This window comes from Paramacrobiotus metropolitanus, unplaced genomic scaffold, assembly GCF_019649055.1.
Source record: "Paramacrobiotus metropolitanus isolate TYO unplaced genomic scaffold, Prichtersi_v1.0 Parri_scaffold0000241, whole genome shotgun sequence".
In the NCBI taxonomy this organism is placed as follows: domain Eukaryota; kingdom Metazoa; phylum Tardigrada; class Eutardigrada; order Parachela; family Macrobiotidae; genus Paramacrobiotus; species Paramacrobiotus metropolitanus.
In genome coordinates this window covers 51,644-66,590 of record NW_026570461.1, presented here as the reverse complement: position 1 = coordinate 66,590, position 14,947 = coordinate 51,644, and the positions used below count along the sequence as shown (strand labels likewise).

Genomic DNA, 14,947 nt, shown 5'->3' with positions numbered 1-14,947 from the left:
ATTTCTCGCGGGAGGGAATCCAGACCCCTCCAGCGAAGCCTTCTGCTCACAGTGCTGAGTGACGTTCCATGCCATTTACCGTTCCAATACTGCTGCTGCCCTACCATGTCCTACAATGTACGATGTACCATTGCTGTACCTTCGCGTTCCTACAATTTCCTTCCATGCTGAGAGCCGTACTGCCGCTGCCGCAGTCAAACAGTGTTTCCATGCCAAACGCCTTACCCGGCAATGCAAGAATTTCTTTCTACATGACCTTTATAGTGATTCATTCCAAGAACCTGGCTCCTGATGTATGAACCAGGAACTTCTGCGTTCGTTGCCAAGGATCAGATACATTCGGGCTGAAATACTGCCTGTACGTACTGTTCTTTGTACCCAAATCCACGCTGGCAGTACGGTACTTTCCATAGTGTGAAGATACGCACGTCTGGCTGCAATTGTAAGTTTATCGTACTCCCTATTTCCGCTGCAACTTGGATACGTACTGCATCAGTCCAACAATAGCGCGCTGACATCTTCTTTGGATTGTATGTATTATGTATTATTATTATGTACACTGCCTCCGTTGTGTTGTGTAGAGGGTGTACACATGTACGCCTGCTCTCATAGTAGCAAGCTGTCAGCAAATTATCCGGTAACAGTATCGACAGACAAACTGCATTCAAGACAAAGGTCAACCTTGTTGCTTTGAGCAGAACTAGTTCACCTATGCTTCTGGCTACGTTGATTTGACCGAGTATAACGAAAATTAAGCTTATCGCTAATAATCGCGTAAGACATTAATATGGTCAGATCTTTAATTTTTTGGATTTGGAATAATACAAGGCAACAAGGCTGCGGTATCACACAGCTTTAAATGATGAATCGTTACGGTTGATGCGGTTGGTCAGTTGGAGTTCGTCGGTAGCGTTCAGTAGCACCGCCGATGGCTGGAAGGTGCGGCCATTCCAATCCGCTAATATCGTCCCTCCGGCAAAGGAAATCAGTCCGTTTTCTTTGGGTTGACCTATAAATCAGCAACGGTCAAATGGAACCAGCAGATGTGCGTTTGCATAAAATGTCAAGGAAGTTGCACTTTGCACGATGTTGCGATTAATGGTTGTTAAATGAAGACGTTGTGCGAAAAAGAGGTGGCTTTACAGACCGACAAACTAACAGATTATAGAAGTGAAATCGTCCTATCACGAGCACTCTTGGCAGTGTTTGTGAACGAAGGAAATAAGAATCGCAGTAAAAAAGTACTCGTACGAACGAAAAAGTGAAAAACGTGCCTGCAGTATTTTCTTAATGCAAATACAAGTACAACGTTCTCTTTGTTGATATGTACTAACATATTTCGCCAGTTGTATCGATGATCCCTTTGGCTTGTGAAATCAACCACACCGGCGCCAGCAAGTACAACACGACATACAGCGCCCAACCGATGCATGCCACACACGCTGCGCCTTCCACCCATGCCCTTTCATTGCTACTGCTCGTAGCGCCCCTTCCACTGTGTAGCTTCTGCTTTTTTCTGACGGTAGTCTGCAGAAAACGTACTAGTTTCCGGCCGTATTGCTCTCCCAAACGCCTCAGCTTCGGTACAATCCCGTCGTTTGGTCGAACAGTGTTTGTTATCATGGTAGTCACCGTGCATGGCGAAAAAACCGGTATGATGGTGGACACCGGAAGCGAGGGTGCAGTCTGACAACCGAGACGCATTATTATCTTAAGAAAAATAAGGGAAGAATTAAATCAGAGGATTCTCGCCGCAAGGCCGACAACGCGTTTAGGGTATACTCCGCCCGTTGAAGAATAATATTGCAGATATTGCAGAATAATAATGCCTAAGGGCGGTGCGGTGCCCGCTTTAGTGCACCGAACGATAAATCAATGATGGACAAACCAGCGCTCCATAGCATGAAAGAGAAAGTATATAATTAATTAATTCAGGATAATAACATAGCTAACAGATTAACTTCGCGAAACAGTAAAAACAAAATTAAAAAACCTACTAATCAGGTGCAGGTCAGTTTCATAGCGAATTTCATTCTCGTACACAACCGAGTGTGAATCAAATTCTCCGGTTTCGCAGTTCACCCGTGTGAGCAGCCGTCCAGAAATAACGACGCTATGTTTCGCACTCCTCTCACCGGAAACCATGCAAAGAATCATGCAAATCGCATTCGAAGTACAGTGCAGACAATCCATCAAGCGGCTGTACAAGTATCACGATAACAGTTGTTTCCGTAACCCATCTGGAAAATTACCCTGGCGAGTGCGCTCTCTCTTCCCTTCTGAACATTCAGCCAAAGCTGGTGTAATATGCAAATACAGCAGCACCGAGAGCGCCGAGGGGCCCATGTTCCTCGAACATCTCCAGTTACTTGGCGGGGAATCTAGACTGTCACTTCAACTGTGTTTGAACAGCTAGGTCGAGCGCTGTTGTTTGAGGCTTACTACAGGAATTCGAACAGCTTGGCTAGGATAACTTACTGTTAATAAACATTCGCATTCGCGCACGGGCAATTACTCTTTCACATATTTTTCACCGCTGCGTAGCCAAGTTAATAGGTTTAAAAATACACAATACACAAAACTCATTTAATAATGCACAAACGTGTGCAATAACGTACTCTTTTAAGTTTTAAGTTCTATGTAATAACGCACACGGTATAAACTATAACCTATGGACAACCATGTGAATTGTGCCACAACTGGTATAAATGCTTTTAGTAATCTTGCACAAGTTCCCTAAAGTCGTCGCTTATCCCTTTTCGAACTCGCACTGTTTAGGCCTTAAATACTTTGTTTCGGGTTCTTACTGTTTGAGGGATCAGCGATAACGTCGACGTCATTGTGATGAAAAGACGACAGTCAGTTGGTGTTTGCTGCGCACATCGATGCACGGCGTGCATGAGGTGCGCAGCCCATACCATCTGGTCACCTTTTCCATAAAATGGCCCGGCGAATAATCCAGCAAAACGGCGCTAAAGATTCCTCAAAACTACCCTTGGATGGTCGACAGACGATCCAAGGGTAATGATGACGAATCATTTAGGGACTTCTCCGGAAGGGCAGCGGATTCTGGCCATGCACAGGAAGTAGATTGTGGCTTTAGTAGGTTGTCACTTAAACTACTTTTGTTTCTTTAAATTTTTTTAAAACGTGTTTGAGTGAAGTTTGAAATCCAAAACGCGTGATCAACATCACCACGGAAAATGTCACCGTATTACAGCATGCTTCGATAACGTTGCGACAGCAAAGCAAGCACAACAAGTTAACGTCTGGAAGTGTGAGCGCTATAATTTTGGACATTAAGGTGGCGAATGCTTATACATAAGAGAATGCTTTGGCCTACAAAAGGGTTTTGAGCAACAAGTGGTCATATGGAGTTACATACAACAACGGGATCGAAGTACGCACCACGCAACGCTCCTGCATGTTCACAAAGCACGAGACACATGCACAACTGCCGATGTTTGGAAAATATTTTTCTTCGTAACATTCAGAAAAGAATGCTAATCAAACTCATCTAGCGATCATAAAGCGTACTACAGGGCGAGTTGGGTAATAAGAACGCTCGAGCAGCGATCATGCAACCCGTGTCAAGAACTGAAGACGCAGTCCATTAGCTGAAACCGAACAGTTTTAACTGAACATGCAATAAACAACTTTCTTTTCGTGATTATATGGTCTTACATGCTGGCATGGGTCTATGAGAACCTTGCCGAAAACTGACTTTTCTTCAAGTCAAAGATGCTTCATACTTTGTTATATAACAGTGTACAGGCGCTGGTAGGAATTAATTGAAATAATGCAAAACGTAAAAGAAATTAAAACCGTGTGTTACTAATCAGCAAATTAATGTAAATGTTTTCAATATTCTTAAAACCTGGGGAACAATTTGGAAGAAGTGACGGCTGTAATTTACCATAAAGTTATTACTGCAGTTTCTATCGTTCCTAAAACAATACACGATGTTATGCCCAGCAGCATTTTCGAAAGTTCAGCTGACGCGGGGCTGAATATGCAGCGGAGTGTTAAAATACGAGTAGCCAGCGTGCTCGATTCGCTGAGAATTTCGAGGTACAGCATGCGCAGACCATATCCCGTAAAACGGGATGCCTGTTGCCACCGAAGAACACGCAAAGGCGACAACTCACCGAAAACCGTAGCTTATAGCGCAAAGGGGTTAAAGGACGCACATAACGATTTCCGTTAAACATGGAGTATTTTATTCTTCCAAAAATCAACTGATACAGTTCATGCCAGCCTTGCAGGTACAGTGACAGGAAATGCCGACAAATTTTAATGTTGATTAACATATATCTGTACAGTAAATCATTATACTGGCCACACATTTCGGTTAGCACAGCTGACAAAAGCTCATTGGCATCGGGAGCTTTGCGTGTAATATTTCGGTCGTCACCCATAATTACTGAGAACGGCTCTTGCACGGATTCCATTTGAAGCCAGTATATGCTTAACAACACACAAGGCCTCGTAGTAACTGTAGCGGTTCATAGATGCTTGCGTTTGCGCTTGGACGGCGGACAGGGACAGTTGCCGGTGCAGGCCGGACACTCGGGCGGATACATGGTGTGGCGGCGCTGATCCGACGGCACCCAGTCGAACTCGGTAACCTCCTCCGTTTCCTCTGCATCTGTCGTCGGCATAGCCGGCGCAATGGTCGCCATCAGGTCCGCCGCGGATGTTGATGATAGCGGTGAATCGGTAACAGTGCCCGGGTAGGAGTGACTAAAGTCTGGCTGCTTTTCATCTATCCAAGTTAAATTAAAAGATTGCGGGTAAGCATAGAGAGTAGTAACGCTATTACGATGCCTGCTATTGTTGCGTTAAGATTAGATTGCGCCGAAAGTACAGATAGACGCATGGGCAAAGCGACAATTCAGGTTTTGCAATAAAATGTCTCATTTCAATCATGCTTGCTTTGCCGATGGATTATGGATGAACAATTTGATACTTGCCTGTCGTTGGAGAGAGTGAACTGCTATTAACTGTCTCTGCAACTGCTGCCGTGTTGGCCGTGGAGATTGATGTGTTTGGGCAGGAAACAATGGGCAGCGGTGTACCGGTATCCGCATGGTCCGCCATCATCGCCGAAGGGAGCATAGGTCCTGCTGAAGTGACAGACAAACCGTTATGTCAGAAATAAAATATCCATTTTACCATTTTACAATCCATTTTACCATCTGATGTCAAATTGACCGCCGTGGAATTCAGACGGTTGTAGTCTGTAAGACCAGGTAGCAAAATAGCCAGTGGCGAACGGTTTATGACATCGTACGTTATCGGTTACCTGACCAAAGAAAAGTGTCGGCAATGTGTGAACCTCGATCGACTGCGGTAGAATTGGTTACTGGCTTCGGCGGCCCGTGTAAAATGGTCGACGGTGATGAGGAGGCAGTGCGGACTACTGATGTCGAATTTCCCACCAAGGCCGTCACAACTATTGGAAAACCTTGTAACTGAAAATCTCAGCTTTGGCTTCTATTGTGAAATGTCTCAGTTATACTGGATAAAAACGACCTATGTAATAAACGGTATTGGGTGGCCCCTGCGGCGGCGCTGATGGTTGCTGTATTGGTCAAAGTTTTGCTCTCCTGGTTATAGTATATTAGTGGATAGATACCTGTACGGCGAGGGCACGCAGCCGGCACCAATAAGGCTTTACGGCTTTACCTGTCGTTAGCGCGGCGGTAGCGTTTACTTCCCGCTGCCAAGAATTTGGGGAAAAGGTGCTAGGTAGCGCTCTGGCTGGAATGGTGACTACGGCAGGATGATTCATTGACTGAATTCCGCTGCGATTCACTGGCAAGAAGGATTGTGTCGACACTGAAAAAAATCTACGGCTTTATCTAATCTACCAAACCTTTGTTAGTTTAACGAGCTGAAAACGGCATTTTGCGGTATTTTAATTATTTGGTTTAATTATTGTAGTGCATGTTAATGCATGTTAATTAATTAATTAATGTAGTGCATTAATGTAATGAAGCACTGCACGAATTTGGTGAACGGGCCATGCTGCTCCGTCTGAACGCCTCATTACTTCAAGCTTCTTTCTTTAACGTCAGTTTGCGCACTTTAGATGATTGTCATCGGAGAGAATGGTTCGCCTTTTCGTGTTATAAGTACGTAGATACATATCCAAATCATGCACAGCTAATTGCTTCGGTTTTAGAATTTTGTTCTTGATATTTCGAGGGAATACACACAAATATGTACCTATACAGCTGTACTTAATTGTAGCTGCTTAAAAATAATTGCTAGTTCTTAACTATTTGCAAGTTCGTTTGCATCTGAAGCTTCGAAAGCACTAAAAACGCTATCTATTTCGCATAAACGAGATATTAATTAATCGTTCTCAAACACTGAAAATACCCGGGCCAGGCGAGTGCGTTGTGCGCAAAAGCTGAAATACAGTGGTCAGCAAGGAGCCGGTGGTCAACACAGTAGTGGCGGTTGATGAAGTGGTGATGCGGGACGATGTGCTGCTAGTTGCTTGAGTTGTCGACAGCCGGCGCGGCGCTGGCGTTGTTGTGGAATGTGGGACGCTGCACCAGTCTGTGTATGTAAAAAAACAACCATAATTGCTAATAGCAAGTTGACAACCTGGATTAAAAACTATTAATTTGCAATCATTGTAAACAATTATTAGCGGGCACCATAAACAACGCCTGGCCAATTACCAATAATTAATACTATTAATATTAGCAGTAGGTACCGCAACAATATGCACTAGGTACCTACTAACAAAATGAACAGTAATCAGCAGCATAAGAATGAAACAAAAATTAACAATACTGAAAAGAACTAAATCAAGCGAATTTACCACTGGATCTGGGCAGAACCTTCACGCGAACGGCGGCTCCAAAGGTAAGCCCTACATAGCTCACGGATGGGTCCATGACAGGGCGCGATAGTTGAGGATAAAATGCGCACATATAGGTACCCTCGTCGTCGCGCGTCGCCCAGCGTATTTTCAGTCGATCTCCCAGGAATTCGAACACGCGACGCTCGGCCTGGTTATATTCAGAGAAAACGCGCCCGTCCCGCGTCCAGGTGTAGGGCTGGTGCGGACGACTACGCCACATCCGGTACAGCCGCTGCCCGGCCCGGTTATCTTCGTGGACGAGACTGTACGGCAGCTCTTTTCTCGGACTAGTGGAGAAATCCGCACGCAACTCCAGCGGACAGCCCTCCATTACGCTCGCTTCGATGACGGGGGTGCGACCTATTTAATATTATGTAGGGAGCGATTTATCTGGTAACTGGGTGATGTACCCATAAATGAACCGAAAGTACTGTGCCTACTAGGCACTGCCTAGTATGGAATAGTACAGTACCTGCCTAATATAAATATTTATTATGGAGCATGTACGTGGCAGTATTATTTATCAGAACATCTGATGTTATACGGGTGTGACTGCGCACGAGTAAGATAATTTCACGCACAGGGCCAATGTCAAAAGGAGGAAGGAAATTTTAGAGGAAGGAAATTTTAGAGGAAGGAAATTTTGTGTGGTCAAAAGGAGGAAGGAAAATTTTTAGGAAGGAAATTTTGGGGGGTCAAAAGGAGGAAGGAAATTTTTCTGGTCAAAAAGAGGAAGGAAATTTTTGTGGGCAAAAATTATCTGTTTAAAACAAAAATTAATACAAAAAGATCTGTTTTTGTTACATTAAAGTTTCTTACAACTTCTGTATTTGATACGATTAATACGAACCCTGAGAAATATGTAATAATGCATTTTACCGTACCGGGCAATGCGCATGAAGACTGAGTAAGGGACAGGCAAATGTTTGAAAAAACACAGCCGGTACTTTGCGATTGCTTTATGCGGCTAGTTGTTTCGAAAACGGCTCGGTTTACATGGTCAGCAATGCATTAATCAGGTGACAGACAGAACATTTTGTGCAAAGTACGGTAATTCATTCACGCAGAGTTACAATGGAGGCTATAACACTGCAACAGACAGATCGTATGCAGCAGCTCGCAAACGCGAGCGCCAGCTTTATTTTAACGCGCAGTGGCGCTAACCGGCTCGGGCAGAGCAAGACGTTCAACAGAACCAGACTAAGAGAATTCTAAACAGGTAGACAGCAAGCACATCTCTAGGGAAGGCGCCAATCCTCTGCTTCGACTGATCTCCCTGTCTCCTTCCATTTGGCACGACTGGTGCTGCGGACATCACAGGCCTTTCAGTCCAAGCCGTTACTGAGTAGCCAGGGTGGTATTAGAAGCTTTGGGCAAACGCTCCGCTTAACCATAGCCATACACTTAACCATACTAGAGCCCTGCACGAGCAGCAAAAGTGCTGCTCAACTCGCTCGTTTCTGCTTTTTTAAACTTCCTGCTCGCTCAGCTCGCTCGCGCCCAAACCACCGCTCGCTCAACTCGCTCGTTTTCCAATTTTATTTGCTTCTGCTCGCTCAACTCGCTCGTAATTTTATTTTTAAATCGGCTCGCTCGTAAGATCGGCAAAAATTTACGTATCAATTTTTGCACGAATTAATTATACCAAACTTTTCACCAACACAAAAACTCAGTACATAACTAACATAAGTGTAATTGGATGTTCAGAGACAATCACTTATATCTCCATACTGGTAGTCCGTATCATTAGCTTTTCATTTTTTTGCTAATACATTTCTCTAATTTTCAACTGGATGTAGTTTTCTTAATTTGGCCTGAATTAAATACGTATAATAGAATGCTCAAAAATTAAAATGCACCTTTCTTAGAAATCATTCAACTGATTCATAAACCCGTCAAATAATGTTTTTGTTGGCTACGAGTACAAAATATCAAAATTTAGTCGTGCGTCCCAACCGGTCTAGGAAAGTTAGTAAATAAATCAATTCGCGCGAAGCGCGAAGGTGACGGTGGTTTAAGATCGTTTCAGGTCGGTCAATGTAATTTTGTACAGAAACTTCCAGTTCGCACAATGTCAGCCTGGCTCGCGATCGCTCGCACCCGACCATCCCGCTCGCTCGGCTCGCTCGCAATTTTTCTATTGCTCAGTTCGCAAATTCGCAAAACGACGCCTGCTCGCTCGAAGTGCTCGCGAGCGCCGACAGAGCCGAGCCGAGCAAGGGCTCTAAACCATACTGTATGGTTAAAGTGTAAGTGTGGATATACAAACTACACAGAACGAAAGAAAAAAATAAATCGGAGGACACCAAAAAGCCAACTGCGCGCTGCAGCTGCAGTACTTTGTGTACTGCCACCTCCGTGGCGGGCTACCACACCGCAAGCAACAAGTGTTTTTTGACATTTAAATTTTAACGTCACTAAAAAATTTTGCTGCACTTAAGATCTTCATCATTTTATAACTGTTTTAAAATGGAGGCCTCAGAAGATCTTGCCCAGTCTACCACGAAGAATCGTCGAAATCGTTTCACGTCAACTCAGGATTTGTTACTGGTGGAAGAGGCTAGCGAACAGAACCCGTATGCAGCTCGGAATCCTAGGGAATGCTGGGAAAAGATCGCCGAAAATCTCAATGCCACGAAGGTGAGATTTAGTTTGCTATCATACTGCGGTCCAGTGCGGAATGTGCTTATCTATGTGTTCTATATGTAGAAATTCAATGCGCCACTGACTGATCGTGCTTGTCAGACGCGTGTGGACAAATTGGTAGAATATTACATCAAACAGGACCTACGCAATCTAGTCCGAACTGGAACGGAAGAAATTTTCGGCCGCATCGAGTCAGCGCTTTCCTCTCTGTCTGCGAGCAAGCGTGATGCCCTGGCCCTGAGTGAGCAGAAAAAGCAGCAGAAGGTGTTGGAGGCCCAGAAACGGAACGCAGAAACTGCGGCTATTCAGAGCGCTGGAGAGGCGACGTTCTCGAAAAAGAAACGCACCGACGATTTGGCTGATTACCGTCTCCCATCTTCCAGTGTTTCGGGTGATATCGACAGGTCGGACGACGACATGTGGGTGGATTCTGCAGCCGAAGAAGAAGCTGCTATGCAAAAGCCGGATTTCGACCCTGAAAAATTCGAACGTGAGAAGGCTGCACGACGATTGCGACAGAAGCGCGTCCGCCCAGCCAAAGCTCCCAAAATGTCAGCTGAAATGGAAGCGGTCAAAGCCATTGCTGAGGGCGATAAATTTAAATGTAAACTGAAGGAAAAAGAACTACAACAGACGCGCGAATTTAAAGAAAAGGAGATGGAACAAGAGAAACAACTAAAAGAAAAACAAATGGAGCTGGAAAAAGAACTGCGCACTGCAGAAGATCAGCGTAAATACACCATACGCATGCGAGAACTTGATTTACAGGAACGGGAAATTGCCTGCAGAGAGCGTGAACTTGCACTGAAAGAGAAAATGTGTGGCGGATAATTAGCTCCTGTAAATTGTGTACCAACTGTCTACCAGATTTTCAATAAAACAAAAGGAAGAATAATGCAGCTTTAATCATTCAAAGTTATCAGGTATTCATCCAGGCTAGGCGGTTCTAAATCGAAATACTTGCTTGCTTGGTTATGATGCAGACAGTTATGACAATTAATAAGTATAACAGCTACGCGGTACAACTTGTTTATGGGATTAACATACATTCGCATTTGTTTTTTGAAATCAAGAAACGCGAATTTAGAAACAACCTCTTTAAAGCCCCATTCAACAGGCTCCCTTACCCGAGACATAGCCCTTATTTAACAATTTTTTACGGCGGTCATTCATGACTTCTACTTTCGAGAACGGTTTCTTCACGAGGTCCCCTCTTCCTTAGCCCGAGTCACCATAAAGGCAAACCTTTCGGGACCATCAAACGTCGTGAATTTCTGCTGCAGTGCGTCCAAAACTTTGCTCGCGGTCAAAAGAGTGCTGTCGTGCATGGATCCGCGGTGTCCACCATATAAGCTACAAATCATGCCGTTTGGTAGCAGAATGGCTTGCCATTTCGAGCAATGGTGGCGTTTGTGGCCACCGAAGCACTGCCGCTGGTAAAATTTAGGGCGGCTGATAGGCCGTGCTGTCCCATCGATGAAACCCAAAACATCCGCGCAACACACCACCTTTCGCAGCGACGGCGCCTGCGAACGTGAGAAAATCGTCTTCGGAAAGCCAGTCCTGGTTCCACTCTTCCAGCAGCCATCGGAATGTCTTGTCGATGTGATTTAACATCCACATAAATATACGGCATAAACTGCTTTCGGACCGTCCAAAAAACATCCTTAAATCAATCCATCGAGAAGGATACACAAGGCGACGCAACAAGATGCACAGAGCCTCTATCCCAGAAGCACGCTCACGTTTTGCTGTAATCACGACGTCAGGTATCATCAGGCGCTTTCGGAGGTCTTCGATTTCGGACATCGTAAAACGGAAATATCGCCAGCTTTCTTTTTCAGTGAAGACGCTTGGGTTAAAAGCGAAAGGGACCCAGTCATATCGCAGTTTTCGCTTTTTCAACACACAAAGAAGCAAAAGAAACTTTCGCCGGGAGATTAACTTTCGTTTGTAAAGAAGAAAAAGATAAATAAACTTCATTTTCATAAATTTTTGCAGTTTTTGAATGAAAAAAACGGGAAGATCTTATTACTTTAACACTTTTAGAAGCAGGAACTTTGTATAGGTTGGAGAAGTGCTATGTTAAAAGTGACTCAGCCCAATCACGAATACCAGTATTTTACCATAACCTTACGTTATGCGATAAGAGATGGTTAACAGATGGATATGGTGTGTTTTGCCCAAAGCTTCTATTGTGATCCTCCATCTCCCGTGCCCGTCTCCGTGGTGGTATTGCTGCCTCAGCCAAGCACTTCGCACACAGGCCTTGCGGGCCGTGCACTCGCAGCCTGAACTCAGAGTGGTCACCCATCTAAGTCCAAACCGCGCTCGATGTAGACTATCTTTCAAAACCCGAAGGTTTATCCATCTAGCCACAACGAGTGTGCTTTACGATGCCACCGAAGTGTGATCTTGTCTGATTCCTTTGAAACTCTTCAAAACAACCAAGCTTTCCCATGTTCAGACCGACGCAGCTGACGGCTGCAGTCTAGCCGGTGGACGAGCAAAAGCGGCGACGCACATGGGTGCATTTGGCGCAAAGCATCATTTCTCAAGAAACATTTTGCTTCGTAAAGGGTATCGTTGTGCAATTCTTAGAAAAGTACTTAAAATGAAAAACTAATTGTTTTATTAAGATTTTAACTGGGTGAGACGATCAGCACCCCTTTTACCCGCATTTCTTATAGGTGCCCCTTTTGCCTTTTGCGTCCGGTTTAACCCTTTTGTATTATTTAATTCTCACCGCATTTTTTTCCGCGAAATATGGGCACCTGTTTTTAGTTTTTTCCCCAGAGGACTGACAAAGGTTTTTACCAGTCTTTTTAGTTTACAAAGATTTTCTTGACGATCTAACATGGCTAGATCAGGCCATGTTAGATCGTCAAGAAAAGGGGTGCCTGTAGTCTATGTGGGTGCGGAAGGGAGCGCATTATGGGCAGTTTATGGCTATGCATAGAATTATACACATTTCCTTTTTATTTTTCTACAAAACGGTACAGTCATCTAGCAGCAACATGGAAGGTTATGATACTTACGATGATAGCGGCGATGAAGACGCACGAAGTTACGAACGGCATAAGCAAAAATGTTTCTGTGGTATTTACATACAGTATTTTGGTTTTCACAATTCGGAGGATAAGCAATTGTCTTAAGCAAAAGCGCTCTTTAAGCAAAAGCGATGCTCTTGCTTTTTGTGCGTCTGTTTTTTCATAATTTTTTGTTGTTTCGTGTTTTTGATTTGAATTTCTTGTTCTTTTTCGTGGAAAACGGTTCCACATGTTTCGAAACGCTACCGGTTATAAAAATTTCATTCGTCAAAAAAATTTATTATACCATTGAAATTTTGTGAAACTTTCCTTCCCCCTTTTGACCCGAAAAATTTCCTTCCTCCTTTTGACCACACAAAATTTCCTTCCTCTAAAATTTCCTTCCTCCTTTTGACATTGGCCCACGCACGGCGCTTTGTTCCTTTTAGCGTTCGCCTTGCGTCAAACGCCAAAATTCAATAGATAATTAAAAACGGCTATGTTTTCGGATTGAATAATAACAAACAAATTCTATTAGAGGATGCAGCTAAAAAATTAAGAAGAAAACGACGACGAAGTGGAAATAAAAACGGTAATAAAATCTCCCAGGAAAATCAAAGATGAAGAAAAAAATAAATTATAATAAATGGCATATAAGATACTGTAGCGGCTCGATCGACTGGCACTACAGAGTTTGTGTACGGGAAATCAGCACTTGCAAAGTATGCGCTGTTCGTGTTTGCGAGCGCATGAGCATGCACACGCGGAATGTGTGCGGTTTTCCTGTACACCAACTCTGTGGTGCCACTTGATCGAGCGAATTCGAGCCGATACACTCACTACAGTATATAAAAGGTAAAATAAATATTAAAAACAAAATAAAAATATTATTAAAAACAAACAAAATTTGTTAGCAGAGCCAGCATACTTGCAGGTTGGGCAAAGTACTCGATCACACATTCTCCACCTCCCAGCGCGTTGTTTTCGGGGCAGTACACTTCGTTGCGGTAGCGTGGGGAACGGGCGCACGCTTCGTTGCACGGGACACGGAAGAGCACGGCCAGCAGCGTCAGATACAAGACGATCATTTGGTTCCCGCAATCCATGGATTTAACCCCAGAGCAGAATCTCTGGTATCCACACTACAAATAGTCTACAAGGAAAACTGGCTGCTTCACAGCTTCTTTATTATGCTTTTCCCACAATGAGAGCAATGATGGAAAATTTACGATGGGTTGCAGCTTAATAAACACGTCGGAAGGATATTAACGGGTATATATATGCCTGGGCCAGGTCTGTTGTGACTTGTGATGCAAAAAATGGCTATCGTACAGTGTAATATTCAGATTCTACGCATAAAAGCTGGCATAAATCGAAATGGCATAAGAACGGTGTTCACGTGGCCAGTTCGGTATAATACAACTCTGTGGGCAGGGCTGGAGCACAAAGCGCAGGAATGCGTTCACATTCCATACAACAGGACATTCGAATTTTTAGGTAGCTGTATGGGCTGTACAGTGTATAGTACGCTATATAACCAAATTTAATCTGCGACATTATAATTATTATCAATTAAAAACACATGTATATACAACAATCAACAACGTATACATTTGGTTCTGTTGACGAATGACGAACACGTTCTAAGTTGACACTACTAACCGGAGAACACTGACGTTTTTAAAGATGCAATTAACGTTAATACCCGCGCGATGAAGTTAAGGATTAGGGGTAATAATTTAATAAACCCGGTACAAGTGGCTTATACTGTACATACATGTGTTTTCTAGAGTGGTTCGCTTTTTGGTAATAATTGCTAATCACTAGACTATTGTCGCGCTACTTTGCAGCATACTTGCGATTAAAGGATTTACAGCACGTTTGGTTTACAGTACGCTCTGTACATATGCCATATAAAGGAATACTTATTACTTGCGGCGTAAGTATCCGTAAAATTAAAACACTTGCACATAGTTAAATGTACTTATTTCATACTCGACTTGAATTGTGCTGGATATCGGATGATTTGTTTCTGTACATGACACGGTATGACACGGTATGGCTACTCGGCGCCTGAAAACGTTTAAATGTTTTCTATTTAAATTTAAACTATTGACTCGAATCAAAAGGTAACAATAAACAGTCACACAGTGCACCTGGGATTATTTTAGGCAGCAGTGCTACCTTAATTCGGGTTTTGGGATTTCAGTGACACACTTTTTGGCACCGAACCAGCGCACAGATAATGCGATGATTTGCGATCACTGCTCGTGCGATCCATTCGGGGCGACGGCGCGTTCGAAACATGTGCACGTCATTTCGTCTGCTATACATTTTTCCGGATAATTTTGGTTCGAAAATAGAAACCGCATTTTTCACTAGGAATTAATCA

At 43.7% G+C, this 14,947-nt stretch overlaps 1 protein-coding gene across 1 annotated transcript; it reads right to left on the bottom strand.

Moving 5' to 3' along the window:
* Positions 1–4,264: 4,264 nt before the first annotated feature.
* LOC129601496 (mucin-5AC-like) lies at positions 4,265–13,838 on the bottom strand. The gene is made up of 8 exons (XM_055500332.1): positions 13,484–13,838; positions 6,839–7,240; positions 6,388–6,570; positions 5,689–5,841; positions 5,306–5,455; positions 5,196–5,240; positions 4,974–5,126; positions 4,265–4,765 (listed from the first exon to the last, which is right to left on the bottom strand). Exons 1-8 carry the CDS (start codon positions 13,659–13,661, stop codon positions 4,506–4,508), a joined length of 1,524 nt encoding a protein of 507 aa, XP_055356307.1. The 5' UTR covers positions 13,662–13,838; the 3' UTR covers positions 4,265–4,505.
* Positions 13,839–14,947: the final 1,109 nt, after the last annotated feature.